The sequence below is a fragment of the Labrus mixtus genome, chromosome 7, assembly GCF_963584025.1.
Source record: "Labrus mixtus chromosome 7, fLabMix1.1, whole genome shotgun sequence".
Taxonomy (NCBI): domain Eukaryota; kingdom Metazoa; phylum Chordata; class Actinopteri; order Labriformes; family Labridae; genus Labrus; species Labrus mixtus.
Genome location: NC_083618.1, coordinates 13,751,287 through 13,767,113, shown reverse-complemented (window position 1 = coordinate 13,767,113; position 15,827 = coordinate 13,751,287). Strand labels below are relative to the sequence as shown.

The window sequence follows — 15,827 nt, the reverse complement described above, 5'->3', positions numbered from 1 at the left end:
AGATGGGGCAGACCTGATAGAATAGGGGAGACTGTTACAACATAAAAAAAAAAAATAGTCAAAGCCCCTAAACTGTGGAAGTGAAAAATGTGTCAGTAAGTTATTAGATACTCTTGAAAATAACAGCGACATCCAATATTTTTTATCATGTCATTTATCACCTAATCTTTAAATGAATACTTTCAGCCACAGTAGTTTTTGTGTTTTATTAATGGCAATGTGAATCAATCATTCTCACAGTCGGATAAAATACATTAATAAAAAAAATGGATAATGCCTAAACATTTGGTTCTAATTTTGAGCTTGAGTGAAAAGTTGCAATAACTATTGAACAGTTTGCCCTGGAAAAATGTGAAATGTGAATTTGGTTTCTTCCAAGATGAACTGTTAAAAAACTTTGGTGATCCTTTTATTTTCCAGTCAGATCAAACATCAAAATGTATCCAGGGTTTGTGTCATAACTCCACGCAGCATCAATTACAAAGATACATTTTTATGCTTATTCATTCTTCATCTTTATATCCATAGCTGGTAATAGCCATGGCTGGATGCCCTGTGTTTTAACGCTGTCTTTATATCCAACTTGTTCCATTCTTAAAAAAAAACATATTTCAGGAACTCCAGGAGGGCATTTCTTCAAACTGAGCACAAACGTCCCTTTGGCCTTAATATTGGAAATATTAGAACTTAGTTAAAGTTCAAGGCAAAATCACTTGGATCTCTCAAGAAACGTTTTCGACCATAACTCAGTAATTCATAGCCTGATTATCTAACAAATGTCCACAAGGATGAAATTATGACATTTGGACCTCTTAATGTCCTGGACAACTGCTATTATGGCTTGTGGTCATTATTCCCATGTGACTATTGACAACATCATAGGTTAGGAGCACCTGGAGGAAATCTATTCAAAGTTGGTGCATCCGTCAACTTGCTGATCAGAATTTGGTTGTGAAAAGTCAAACTCACTGTGACGACATATCACAACAACACCCTGAGGAAATGTAATAACATCCGGTTTATTTAGTTCCTTTATAGAAAACAACACCATTCACGTTCCATTTGTGGACAATCTCCAAAATCAGCACTTTTGAGCGTTTTCATTTTCTTGTGTGGGAAGGGTTTACTGACACTCATTTGTTATTTAAAGAGGAAGAGATACGATATGATGTCCTTTATGTTTAATGTTTGCCAACAAAGGTATACTTTCAATTAATTTCAATATACCCTCCATAAACATAACCATTTCCCTCCACAGTAGTTCTCATTCTGGGGAAAACCCTGGTGGATATGAGATCTTACACAACTTGTTGCTGCAGGCAAACAGGCAGTATTTCTAGTTTTGCATGTTTACATTGACATTTATGGAGTTAAATGACCTACGGGTCCAGATAGTTTTAACTTCTGCAGTGTCGATGATACAATAGTTCATGAGGTGGACTATCCTGAGATAAAAGTGCAGCTGCCTGTCCGTCATGACTCCAAAGCACCACTGAACTGCCGCCTATCAAAACTGAGTTACGTCCCCCAAATTTTTCCCACGGGATTTCTTTTTGCTCCATCATATTTTGATGTTTCTGATTAGGAAACCTCTGCCAGTGGTTGGTGTAATCAGAATAATGATTCCTCTATGCTGCAGCCAAGCCATAGAGGAGAGACTCTGCAGCAAGGCTGTCTGCTGGAGGAAGCAGGGAGAGCTCTGATCCCGGTCACGGTTATTAGCAGAGCTGATGGGAACGTTGTCACAGCTGGCCTTCATAGCTCTCTGCCCTCCGTTAGTGCTGTTCATTGTAGAAAAAAAAAAAAAAACGCTCCCCCATAGCATTAGCGTTATAATTGTCTGTAATAGGCGGTAGTATTAACAGAGGTAAAAGAGCTGGATGAATGTTGTGGCTGTTTGAGTCAGTGCTGTATGTGCAGTGCTGCGTCTGCAGAAAGTGATCAGCTTTTCTTCTGCATGAGCGCCTGCAGACATGAGGGAGAGACGAGATCCATTCATTTAGCCATTTAGAGTAAATGGTTCTGCGGAGCTGGGTCATGCACAACCGCATTAATACTTTTGGGGAATCCTATCCTTGGCAGCGTGCTATAATTTTTCCTAAATGAAAGACATCTGCTGGCATGGGCAAGGAACAAACAAATGGATCTTTTGTTCAGTGTTAAAACTCTGAAAACCTACAGAATGTATTCTTTAATCCCTTGTGAAGAGTTCCTACATTTACAGTAAGCATGTGGTCTATTTCGTCATATTAATGCATTTTTAAATTCAATTTGAACTAGCAGCATTTATTCAAACGTCACTGATCCAGTCCACAATAACTGCTGTCATGCAGCGTGCAGCACGCGGCAGACAATGCCAACATTTTTGCGGTCATGCTGAATGAACTTTACTGCTCAGACCGACGTGAGCATGAAGGTGGGAGTGACACTCTGCCAGCTGTGACACCTGTCCTAATAGAGAGCTCTGCCCAAAATCAACACGTATTAGATGTTCTTGTAAACCCCCGAGAGTAGGAGAGTTCCCGTAATGACTTTATTAAGAAAAATATTGTGCAGTGTTGCTTCATTCTCTCCTGGATTTTTTCTGGTATTTTATTCAAACTTTTTTCAAACTCTGGCTCCTTGCCTATCATCTGTCCTCCATGCCTGAGCGGGCTTCTTTCCACCTCACCTGGTATCTTTGTCCACATGTGTCTGATGTTCGCACAAATATGCATTTGAAATGCAATGTGTGATTTTGTTGGTGTGTGATGTCTCAAAAACGGTCAGTATCAGTTTCTGCCTGTCCTTCTAAGGTTGAGTACTTGTCAAAAGCTTGTGGTCTGATGAAATGACATCACAGGTGTATGTTACAGAAGCTATAAGGTCGCATTTTTTAGAAGAAAGACCAAAAGATGTGAAGCTCACGGTCTTTGTATCCTGCAGATGTCTTTGGAGCCATTTAGGTTCAAAAATGGTGATTATTCTGGAGCTCTATGAACCTGGTTATAGTCCTGCTGCTGTGTTTCAGCGTACAGTATTTTTGGCAGCAGATGAGAGAGCTAAGTGTTAACTCCTGAACAGACGATTTCACTCCGTGCTTCATTCCTTTCTCCGCTGTTGGGATAATAAATTCTGAATGCGACTTCTGGCACTTATCAGAGTTGACTTAACTTTGGTGGTAGTACATGTTAGATTAAATAAGAAACCTATAGGCCGTACATTCTTAAGTGTGTTAACAGTCTTTATTCTTCACCTGTAAATGATGTGAAAATCTCACGTTTTTATCTCACTACATTCTTTAAGCTAGACAGTAATTGAGTAAGTACAGTGGCCTGGGTAAAACGTAAATGACAGTAAATCAGAAAGTTATTTATCTGTGCTGGTCATACTTTGTAGTTGAACAGAGAGTTTAATGTTAGAGTAAAAGGGAAGTGTGGGGAAAGGAGAGTGAGAGAAACTGGGGGGAAGGAGAGGAGGATCTTTAATGTGATGGACATTTAGTTGGGAGGGTGAGAGAGAGGGAGAAAAATCAGGAGGCAGAGGGAATAAGAAGTAGTGAGCATGTTACATCAGGGCAGGATTCAGCACCTGGAGAACTGACCATTAACAGCTTTTGAGCTTAACGAAATATATTTAAAGTTTTTTTTCAGTAGCCTACTTTTCAAAACATTTTTTTTTTATAATTTTCTCAAAGTCTCAAGTTCTCTTTGAGGCTCTCAAGTTTCTGTAGCTGTCATGGCTCAGTCATCCGGATCTCGGATTTTCTGTCTAGTGTTTGTCACAGCGATGGCATCTCTGACAAGGGCTGCAAACTATCCCCACAGTTACTATAGAAGGATTTGTTATAGGCCACACTGTTACCATGGATACCACGGCTACAATCTGGGCTACCTGGCCGCAGGTAAGTGATGCAGATGATGCTGTTGAGGCAGTGATTTAATACTTGTGCTGTGGGTCTGTGTTTAAATGCAATAACTTGTAAACGTGTTTATTCATTCTTTCATTGTTGAAGTAATCTTATCTGGAAGTCATTTCAACTCTTTTCTAAACAGTGGAAAATGCTTATCTGCAACCTTAGAACCCTGTTTTTATCTTGAAGAAGTTAAATCATGGAATTCAAATGGATTTTGGCACCTACTTCAAAAATGTTCTGTTCAGTAGGACTAATTGGATAAGCAAGTAGTTATTTACAGTAGTCATAGTGTTTGTTTGTGTTGGTCCACAGCCAGACTGACCAATCACTTTCATAGATAATGTGTCTGCTGCGTTTGCTGTCTGGCACTGCGCTGATACCTTCTGTCGACATCAGAGGAGGGAAGGAAAACTTTTATCAGCAAGGATTAGAGCACATGACATCAGGAATCACGAGAGAAGCTTTGTAATGCTAACACAAGCATGGCTACACTTGAATATTTAGTTTCATCTCTGGCAGAACTGCAGTGCTCGGGGATAAATGCACAAGTAGAAACTGTTTACATTCATCATTACCGTAATGCTGATAATCCCGCTGCAATGCCGTGTTTCTCAGAGAGATCGTTCCTGGAGATAAATGGAGACCGTTAAGAAATAATCTCTCTTCTGTGCACCGTAAACAAATCACCTTTTCGGACATGGACCAAAATAGTTTTCCATGACAACGGCTCGGTGCTGTAGGTGGCTGCAGGCGGAGAATTAATGATACTTCTCAGAAGCCAACGTCTGCTGAGGCTTTGGCTAGAAGCTCGGGCTGCGGGATCATGTTCTGGAAGTGGAAACCAGGCTGGAAAGGATTCACGGACTCTGCGCTGCAGCAGACAGAGAAACAGCAGCTCCACAGAACTGGATTTGTTTCACGAAAAAAAAACAATCCAAACCAAAGGACGGCATGCAGCAGGGATGGAAAAATGAAGACGGACAGCTCCTGCCAGCTTTCCTGGACAAAAAGTGAAGCTGAAAATTTGGCAAGCAGAGAGATGAAGAGGAGGAAAGTTTAGACGCTCATTTTCTGCCCCAAACACTTAATTTAAATATGTTCGGCTTATATTGTTATTAGGAGTACAAGGTTCAGCTGAAGGATAATTCTATAATTCATCTCTGGGCAGCTTTTTACGGGAACCATTCGGCACAAATAGATTTAAGTCCCTTTACGCTGAAACACTGCAGTTTTGTTCTCATCATAATCCAATCCTTCTTTTATGACGGAGGAAAGACTCATGTTTCGTACATTACACTACCACAAAGAATTCATAATTTACAGCACTGTGCCTTCCTTATCCATCATGTTCTATTACAACAGGGTGATGAGTTTGGGTCTTATAAAGACTTGATATATGGACAAATCACCGTTTAGTGTGCCGCGGGAGCCTGAAGACAGTAAATGGACTTTAGCTTGCATAGCACTTTTCTAGTCTTTTGACTACTCATAGCGCTTTTGCACCGCATGTCACAACTACTCATTCACACCCTGATGGTAGAGGCTGCTATGTAGTGAGACCATCAGAAGTAACTGATCTCATTCATACGCATTCATATGCCATCGACGAAGCAGCGTCTTGCCCAAGGACACATCAGATATGTTGCTGCAGGAGCTGGGGATCGAACCCTCGACCTTCAGGTTGACAGATGAAGACTCTACCAACTTAGCCACAGCCGTATACGGTGAAGCTGAAATGGAGATGCTTTCATGCTGCCTCAATCCCGCATAGCATGTCACAAGCACTCTAATGTCCCGTTTCTTTTCCTTAGTCAAACAGATTTCTTCTCTCCACTGGCCATAAGAAGTACTACTGTAAAGTTGCCATAACAAATGTTTTCACAATGACTACAGCTCAGGATGTGTTTGGTGAAAGAGGTCGTTTATAGTGATCAACTCAAAGAGAATACGCACTCAACTTGGCAGTTCACCTCAACCCGAGGAATGTCTTTCAATTTTTAATTTACTGTTGTAGTTGACCTTGAGCGCTCCCATTTGACGTTTTTTTTCCCAGCAGCAGCAGCAGCAGCAGGCCGCTCCTTTCAGCAAAAATAAAAACTCTGACACATTTTCTTTGTGCTAGCTTAACATAAAACAGTAATCACGTAGAGCTAGCATCAAGCTGTGGGACATAGTGTAGCATTTAGCGGCTAAAGAGCCAGATGTACTCCTCAGAATAAGGAGGAGGTGGAAAAACAGAAAAGAATAATTGTGTGCTTGCGTTCAACAGGTGGCCAAAGACACTGCCAAATATGTGCTAACAAGGCTCCACACCTGCTGAATGTGAGATTAGAAACAGTATTTAACAACCTAGTTTAAAACATGAATAGTACAAGGACTAGCAGGGAACACGGCATGTCGGTATCTCGACTGACCCCATCAAGTAAAAGCCAAGATGGCATAAAAACTAACTGTATAGAAGAAACAGTAAAGATATGTGATTAAAATGGATCTCCACAGAAGGAATGCCTGGGCCAATCAAAAACAACAACAACAATTGAAAAACAAACTAACAAGTATGTTTCAATCGATCAAGAATATGGCAAAATTAGTCAAGTTTAAGAATGACAAATAAATAAATATGTTTGAAAAAGACGCCCACATTGTCAAAGAATGAGAAATCAAGTCAAAGTTAAAAGTTTGGGTTTGACCTTTCTGTTAGCCCATCACGAAGCTGACACTCAACAGCAATCATACTAATATCTAAGCAAAATTAAACTTTGAATTTTCCCTATAAAAGTCCTTAATTGGCGAAAGCCGTTAGCCTATCGGTTATGTCGTGCGTCCCATGTACGGAGGCTGTGGTCCTCTTAGCAGTGGCTGTGGGTTTGGGTCTGACCTCATCCCGTACTCTCTCCTCCCAACATTTCCCGTCTCTCTTCGGCTGTCCTATTTAATAAAGGCAAAAATGCCAAAAAAGTCCTTATTTGGACTGTGGGAAGAAACAGCACAGAGAGGTGAGATACAAAGACGTTGTATACATGTGTCTTTATACAAATTAGAATCCTCACTTAGGGTACACATTGTCTGTTTATATTTTGGATGGAGGGGTCTTGCACCGTCATCCATTGTGAGAAATTATGTATCGGGTTTATTTATGCTGAGCTATTTAAAGCAGTGTTTAAAGCCTAAGTTTAAAGAGGACAAAATGTGTGGTCTGTGGTGTGACGGTCAAAGAGTTCATACTAAACAACACATAATAATGGGAATAATTCTCCTTAATCAGTGATATTACTTCACCAGTTTATAAAACCAGCTTGTTTTCACAGGATTTCTTCTTCATTCTTTGCATAGTTTCATGCTGTAAAAAGCCGCCTGAGGTCAGGACTGCGCAGAACAACGCATATCTCAGCCAGACTTTACACTTGGCGCTTAAAATATTTTACGATGTGTTAGTTGTTTTAACAGACCTTATGCAGCGGCCAAATACATTCACACTCACCTTTTTAATGTGTCATGTCATTTGTTCGAGTCAGCAACATTTCCAGTAAAATTCCTCTCTGCTAATTTGAGTTCTGCTTAAGCGAACAGGTAACTTGTTACCGGCCTGGAGGTGAGTCAGGTTTGACTTTGTGTCCTCATTTTCCTGATGATGATGATGATGGAGCCAGACGTGCTGTGAGCAGAAGTCCAAAACGAAGCCGAGCTTCACAAATCAGCTCCGCTCTCACAGGGGGTCAGCTGTTGAAAACAATTTTCTTCGTCTTTGACCCCTAAATTAAGAAATATTTAGGAGCATGACTTATTTCATTCTCAATCTGGTCACACAGGCAGGCAGTCATGTTTCCCTCACCTCGACTTTCTCAGAACCAACAACTCTCTTCTTCTATTTGTTTATAATCTCAACGCTCTGCTGAGAGGAATGTGTACATTTTGCATCCTCTGATTTATGTTTCCATATGTCCGCCGCTCCCAGGGGACTCTGACAAGAAGCGAAGGAATGTAAATTTGCTTTTAAATGTTCAGTAGTTGCTACCACATGGGGGATTTGTTTGTTTGAGCTGCACTGCGCTTTTTGAATACTTTCTCTTCTCATCCATCATAGACTTTCTTTCTTAGAGTACATCTTTATCCTAAAACCTGTGTGAAATTCCTCCCCCAGCTTGGAAGCTCATCTGCACTTTTCATATAATGTGAGGATTTAGTTAAATTACACTAATTTCTCTTCCTGCTTCTGTCTCACTTCTTCCTCCCTCCCTTCCCACAGATATTGATGAGTGCCAGGTCCATAATGGGGGCTGCCAGCACAGATGTGTGAACACCAGAGGCTCCTCTTACTGTGAGTGCAACCCCGGCTCTCGTCTGCATGTGGACGGACGCACCTGCCTCGGTAAGAAATATTTCAGTTGTATGTCAGAGCTAACACTGAAGAGATACTTCTGTTAGGTCCTTATCAGTGTACTGTGACTAATGTGACAATCGCAGCCCCCTGATGTTGGTCAGATGTTCTGCATTTTATGGAAAACTGTGAAAACACAACCAACATTAACAATAATTTCTCTATAAATCGATTCAGAAATGTGATGTATGCATCCAGAGTTCCCCCTCTTTGATGTGGTTCCACATGTTCCAAAGTCACATAAACAACGAAACACTGTTTTGGAAGAGCATTTTTGCTGGAAGGTTTTAAAAAAGAACTTGTAGTACTGGGAGTGTAATTTTTGTTCATAATTTAATCTGAGTTTAGTTTTAGGCTTTTTGACATGAGCATTTACTCATATGAACCACAGTCTTGATGTTGCAGAAGTCGACCCCTTCGACTCTGACGAAAAACCCGACTGTGAGATGATTCCAATAAATTTTGCTGAGTCCAGGTTCTTCATTTTACACTCCCTGCAGTGCATATCTTGTAGGAGTTTTGTTTGAGTGAATCACAAGATATCTTTTGTGCTAAAGCTGGAACAAGCAACTATTTTACAATCATCTTTATTACTGTTTGGCAGGTTTCTTTTTGCCTTTATTTGATAGGACAGTGGATAGAGTAAGAAACTAGGGAGAGACAGTGGGGAATGAAATGTAGGAAAGGAGCCACAGGTCGGGACCGAACCCGGGCCGCCTGCTTGGAGGACTTCATCCTCTGTACATGGGGAGCGACCCAACCGCTAGACCATCTGCACCCCTATCTTTTTATTTTTTTATTTTCTTTAAACCATTATTAATCATTCACTGTTTTGTGCCAGACGTAGACTCACTTAAACTCACTTCAGAGCTCTGGAAAATGCCAATTAGATTTATTTTTGCATTTTCAAACCAATGGGCCAACCCTCATTTGCTGGAGATGAACATCATGTGAATGGATTGAATGCTCTTGATCGGTCTCTAAATGGAGCTTTCGTGAGTTTATTTTTGCTGGAGCTTCAAGGAATTTTGAAACTCAATCCAATCATTTTGAATGAGTTGCAACTCAGAGTGAAGTTTACTCTTGAGATCTGGAGATTGTTTTGACTAATACAAAGACTCAGTAATTAAAAAAAGTAATGGTTGACAATGTATTGCATTGTAAGAATTATTATGAGATTTAGAAAATAGGAATTAATACATCAGTGAAAGAGTCTTTTGTCTCTGAAACACTGTTACTTAATGATTCTGCTGTTTCTTCCATTTAATTATTCTTTGCTTTTTTTAACAATCACATAAGCTTCATTCCTTTAATGTTTTATTGTTACCTCTCCAGTATTCAAACAGTACCTGTATGTAGTTTCTGACATGATGGATACATTAAAAAAAAAAAAAATTCTTCAATAGCTGATAGAGAAGAGCGTATAAACCTGGCTGAAGTTTCTACTGTCAGGAATGTATACAGTGTGTCCTGAGATGTAGAGAGGAAATCATACAGTAATGTGTTTCTTGGCTTCATAACGCGAAAGTTATTTCATTGTCTTATAGAGCAGACACTGAACTGTAGCTGGGACTAAACTGTCCCTGAGAGGCCTTTGTGTGACAGCTGCTGCATGAAAAGACTGATTGCACTAATAATCACAGAGCACATCTGGACCGACTCCCAGGTGAAGCTTATCTATGAGGCTGCATATCCGCTGTGCAGTTGAAAGCTGCAAACTGTGACCTTCACGTACTGAAATGTTTCCAATCTTTCCGTTTAAGTGAATAAAAGTATATTTTGCACCATGCACAGAATAACCACATGCATGCTGGATAGACAACACATACCACTCAACTCTGAGAGCAGATGTCCCCTTCTTATCCAGCTCTTGATCTGCCAGCAGAGGTCACATGTATCCCACACACTCTGTGTGTGCCTGAATAATATTTGAGCTGGAGAGCATTCTGAAATATGACGTGTACTTGCGATTGATGGATCTCCAGCCTTTGAGTATTTAAAAAAAAAAAAATTCAGATTTTAAGGGCGCCAGGCAGTTCAGCCTCTGACTGTAGTTTTCTCTGAGGGAATGGAGTCCAGGTCTTCTACAGAGGTTTCATCTGTTGATATGACAAGAAGAATTCAGGCAGGGAAAGATGATTGAGCAGATTTTGCCCTCGGACTCATCAGTGGTAGCGTTGTCCATCATGGAGGTCTTGCCTTTCAAACTTCTCTGTGGTTTTTGGCCCTTTTTTGGACATGGAGCTCTCAGGGTTCAGAGCAGTGCAAATGTCTGATTTATTCTCAGAGTTTCTTGTCAGAATATCAAAACCACAGCCACGATCTCTCTGAGAAATAGAATAATTGATATGACGCCACATCTAATCAAAAACCAGAAAAGTTCACCATAAACCGCTTTTATTCTACTGCCATGTTTTCTCATTGTCCGTGCAGCTGTTCTGTCCTCTCGTCATGTCAATACATTTCTTCCTTTTTTTCTCCTTCACAGCAACCCATTCATGTGCCATCAGCAACGGTGGATGTGAACACTACTGTGTGCAGCAGTCCGCCGCTCATTTCCGCTGTCGTTGCAGGCCAAATTTTGTGCTAGCAGAAGACGGCAAGCATTGCAAATGTGAGTTCCCAAACTGTGTTGTGAGGTAATAATGAAAACACACCGACACACATCAGGGCACAGACGGGTAAAGTCATAAAATGGATGTGTGACTAAGGGAAGAGTGTGAGTGTAACCCATTATTTTGAAAGATTACGATGGTTCTGATTCACTGATTAAGATTACAACACTGAAAGCACATTGCCAGTCATGGCTATCTGATAGGATGTCCTTTCTGGAGAACAATTAACTGACAATCATGGGATGATTAAATTGGAGTGAATTACTGCTATCTGCTTTATTGTTTTTACTCAAATGAGTATTTTGATGTCTCCGCTTCTTTTAATCACTGCTGTCTTTACAGCCATAAAGTTAAAGTGTCTCAAAACTGAAGTGAAATTATACATATATGCATTTTAAATAACTGTCTTTCAGGTGTTTTCTCTTTGTAATTGTTGGCTGTGAACCGCTTCCTCTAAATTTTGCAGAGCTGAAGGTTCCCATCCCAGATGCCAGACAGGCTTACACAAGTCAAACACACACACAGAGCTGTGCAGAGAGCACATTAAAGAGATGAGGTGGAGGTGCAGTCAGACAGTGTGGACTTAAAGCTCCCCATATGCTTTGCATTAAGATTTCGGTTTTTGCAGTTTTCTCCACTGCTGTGCAAGAAGTTGTGTTTGAATGATTTCGATAGATTTATGTTTATATGTGTGTGATTTTTGTCTTGCAGTGCAGAATCCCTGTGCAGATCAGAATGGAGGCTGTATGCACGAGTGTCGGGTTGACGGCGGGAGAGCTCACTGTGACTGTAAAGTTGGTTACATCTTGGCTGAAGATGGGAAAACCTGTGAAGGTAACTTTCAGTATATTCAAGTACCTAATCATTAATCAGGTGTTAAGTTTGAAGAAAATACTCGTAAATTAATTTAGCAAACTGTTCTGTATAACAATGTGGATACATTTATACCGGCTCTGGAGCTTTCAGTCTCATCTTCCAGATGTGATGGAACTGATGATGTTATAGATTTTCTGTCCACTTTGGCTCAAAGGTCAAGTTTAGAATCAGAATCAGTAGAAAAATTCAAATTTGCGCATCTAAATTAACATTTCAACAAGGCCAGGTTATTATGCACTTCAACTGAACGCTCCAGAAAAGTTTCTAAATGTTTCTGAATTCAGAAGTTAGAAGAAGGTTGTGAATTGTCCGGCAAATGTTTCCATTTAGGTTTCTATCCACTCTGAGTTCAAGTCTGCAGAAGATGTTTTTCATGGATTAGGTTTGTCAGGAGCACATATGGAACAATGGGGGATGCAAATGAACCTGTGCAAACCAGATGTATTTCTTCAAGTCCTTTCTTTTTTCCATTTTTGTTTCATTTTTTTGTGACAGATATCGACGAGTGTGAGTTAGAGGAAGCCAACTGTGCTCACGGATGCCACAACACACTGGGCTCGTTCGCCTGTGTGTGTAACACTGCCTACGAACTGGGATCTGATGGGAAACAGTGCTACAGTCAGTACAAACCCTCTTTATATTTACACATGCACAGAAATCTTACACTGTGTTGTTCAGATATTTAAGATATTTCAGTCCTTTAATCAACACTAATAATCCCTCTTTGGACATGTAAAGGGATCGAGATGGAGATCGTGAACAGCTGCGAGAACAACAATGGAGGCTGTTCACACCACTGCCAACACTCAACCGGTGGGCCGGTTTGCTCTTGTAACCAAGGTTACAGACTGGATGATGACCTTAAAACTTGTCTTGGTAAGATACTGTAATACACTTGCATTGACAAAAAATCCTAACATATCATATAGCACACTCAGTTATTGTGAGTTTCCAGGAATGTGGTGTTGTATTTATTGTCTAATTCATGATTAATGTATAAGTGGATAACGTGATTACTCTTTTTGAATAGCGGCCATGAAGTGCATAGATTTCTAAAATCTGTTGCTTTCTTCGAAAAAACAACAACAAACATTTAGACGTTGGATCTGTATGATGCTAAAACTCTGTTCTGTTCAGGAGGTGGAAGATGCATTTGACCAGTAAGAATACAGGTGTCAACATTAACTCATACTAAACAAACCGTCTTAACGGAAATCTACATGACTTCAGTGCTAGTCTCCATAAACTGTAACTTTTACTTTAATTTGCTGTTAAATCTGTAGAGTTTACAGTTTCTCATAAAACCTTTGTGTCAGTGAGCAGCGAGGCATATTGCATATACAGTCGGCTCATAACTCTCGTCTTCCCTCTTGGTGTGTTTGGCAGACGTGGACGAGTGTGGAGAGCAGAGCTCCTGCTGTGAACAGGACTGTACCAACTACCCCGGGGGTTACGAGTGTTACTGCTCAGCGGGGTACAGACTCAACTCAGACGGATGTAGCTGTGACGGTATGTTTTACCCTCAGTTCAAATATGGGATATGAATCACATCGCTAATTTTATGAGACTATATCAAGCCTGAAGTTTTACTTGTGTGTATTTTTCCAGTTTGACTCTAAATATGTCAACACACACACAGTGTTGTGTTTTGTTATAGTTTAACATTTCACTGAGATTGTTTTGGCTTCTCCTAAAGGGTAAGGGTTTGAGTCTGTGTCTGTGTTGTTCAGATGTAGATGAGTGTCTGGCCGTTAACGGCGGCTGTGATCACACGTGCCAGAACAGCGCAGGCTCCTTTCAGTGTTTCTGCCGCCGGGGTTTCCGTCTGGATGAGGACCGGCAGTCCTGCATCCGTGAGTATCAGCAATCACGGTAGAGAGAGAGAGAGAGAGAGAGAGAGAGAGAGAGAGAGAGAGAGAGAGAGAGTGAGAGAGGGAGAGTGAGGATCACACCAGAAACATGCCAACGGAAACCTGGCACACTTACATAGTTGTAACTGCAAAATACATCCTGTGCTCAGAGTCATTCATTGAAATTGTGAGCATTAAAAACAGATTGTAATTTGAACACACCTAAACTGGCCCATTCTAAATGCCACAGCTGGAAAAATAAGAAAGAGGACAGATATGGTTCTATTCCCAATTAGATTCAAAGGTTTGGAATAGTGGGCCTTTTCACAGCAGACATTTGGACCTGTCACAGTAGGAAAAGCACTGCTGGAGGAAACACTCAGATCTTTAACTTAGTTTAATTTACTTGTACAGTACTGTAGAAATACTATAATACATACAAGTAAAAGTCTTGCAATGAAACTGTGACTTCAGTTATATGTGTAGGTGGAGCTGATATTTATTTACAAAACCCTTGTAGCTTGTAAATTGCTCTCTTGGAGACCTATACTGTATAGCCTTTTTGATCAAATTAAAATCATGATTCAGTCATTTACATATTTTTTTAACGTTGATTTCAGTCTGCCAACCAAGTACCTAGAAACTAAAGGTATCTGATACATTTGATGGAATAAAAGGTCAAATGTTAGCCTCTGACATGTTGTGGGGAAGTGTAAAGGAATAGAAAATTGCAGTGCCAGAGTTGAATACATATACCTATTTTTTTTTGCACAGAATTTGATAATATGTTTATAATTACTCTCACAGCTAATGACATGAAGATGGCTGCGTTCTATTCAGTTGTTACAGTTAGTGATGAGAGTCCTTCAATAAGACAGCATGCAAATACAACATGGCCTGAAACTGAAGAAGCTAATAAAATAAACTGGAAAAAAAAAAGTTTAGGTTATTCTAAACAAATCTTATCAGAGTTATCATAAGAATACTGCATTTCTTTTATATTGGCACATCTGACAGAAAACCTATAAACCGTGTGAGATAGTATCCGTTCTTACCACCATAGATCAGACTTTCTTGGAGCAAAAGGAATAGTTTCAATATTAGTCAATTAGTCAAGTAATTCCTGCTGATTCATTTTGCAAAAGTATTTTTAACTTCCAATATCACACTCATGCAAAAAAAAATACAAACGAGAAGACATCAAAATCAGGGACATACAGAAATATTATACAGCCTGTGTTTTTGCCATTAAAACAATAAATCTCTCTGCAGCTCTGGAAGATGCAGTTGAAGCTCTGTCCAGCGGAGGAGCCATTGAGCTGCCTCTCATTCAGCCCCAGCTCACCTTGATGCAGGACTACAGCCAAGCCCTGGAGCGCTATGACGACTACGAGGACGACGAGGGGGAGCTGAGGGCAGAGAGCAACCTGGCAGAGAAATTCGGTTCGTTTCCTCGGCCTAATCGGGAACAGCTCATTATCGTTAACAGGAACCTGTATCCCATTACCTGAGTGTGACTCTCAGGAGGTGAAGACTTATTTACTGCAGGCAGGAATCAGACCACATGGTGGGGGGTTAATAACTGGGCTTTATGTTTGCAGACTGTTGGTCCACATTGTGTCAGCACTGCTTCTTTGGCAGGAATCCTGAGGCTTATAAGACCTGTCAGTTAAACAGAGCCTGAACAGAAAGTCAGAGGATCTGGTTTGAGTCTCCCAAACGTAATCAACACTTTTTACAAAAGCACAAGTTAAATGTTCTTTTAATATGAATTGAGAAAAGCAATGCTTTTTTATATATATATATTTTGACCCTACAGAAGTTTGATTTGGTTGGAACTCCATCCAGTTAAATAATTTGAGAAAGTACGAAAACTTTTTCCATCTTTGCTGATTTTCTTTTTCCTTCCGCCTACATGCTCCTCCTAATTTCACTGAAAGGTTTAATATTCTCTGTCAGCACTGACACATTCACAACCTCTTACATTCAAGGAGAAAATCCATCTTCTGCCCTCACTTAATAATCAAACATAGATGTTTGAGCGTGAACTTTCCATCATTCCATCTCCCTGTTGTTTCCAGTTTGTTTGGACGACACATTCGGCAACGACTGCAGTTTGACGTGTGATGACTGTTCTAATGGAGGAAAATGTAACCCCTGGAAAACTGGCTGTGACTGCCCCGACGGATGGACGGGCATCATCTGCAACCAGA

The 15,827-nt window shown here is 40.4% G+C and overlaps 1 protein-coding gene across 2 annotated transcripts in view; it reads left to right on the top strand.

Annotated features, from left to right (window-relative positions):
• Nucleotides 1-15,827, top strand: part of megf6b (multiple EGF-like-domains 6b) — a 65,206-nt gene that overhangs the window by 35,953 nt on the left and 13,426 nt on the right. Inside the window, exons 1-10 of one of the 2 annotated variants that reach the window (XM_061043134.1) lie at nt 3,518-3,883; nt 8,142-8,264; nt 10,762-10,887; nt 11,600-11,722; nt 12,260-12,382; nt 12,503-12,640; nt 13,151-13,273; nt 13,495-13,617; nt 14,887-15,057; nt 15,696-15,827. In XM_061043134.1, the coding sequence (XP_060899117.1) occupies nt 3,718-3,883; nt 8,142-8,264; nt 10,762-10,887; nt 11,600-11,722; nt 12,260-12,382; nt 12,503-12,640; nt 13,151-13,273; nt 13,495-13,617; nt 14,887-15,057; nt 15,696-15,827 (1,348 nt within the window). In that variant the 5' untranslated portion in view covers nt 3,518-3,717. Of the gene's footprint in view, nt 1-3,517; nt 3,884-8,141; nt 8,265-10,761; nt 10,888-11,599; nt 11,723-12,259; nt 12,383-12,502; nt 12,641-13,150; nt 13,274-13,494; nt 13,618-14,886; nt 15,058-15,695 lie in introns of those variants that run through there. The other variant, XM_061043133.1, reaches the window with a different exon arrangement.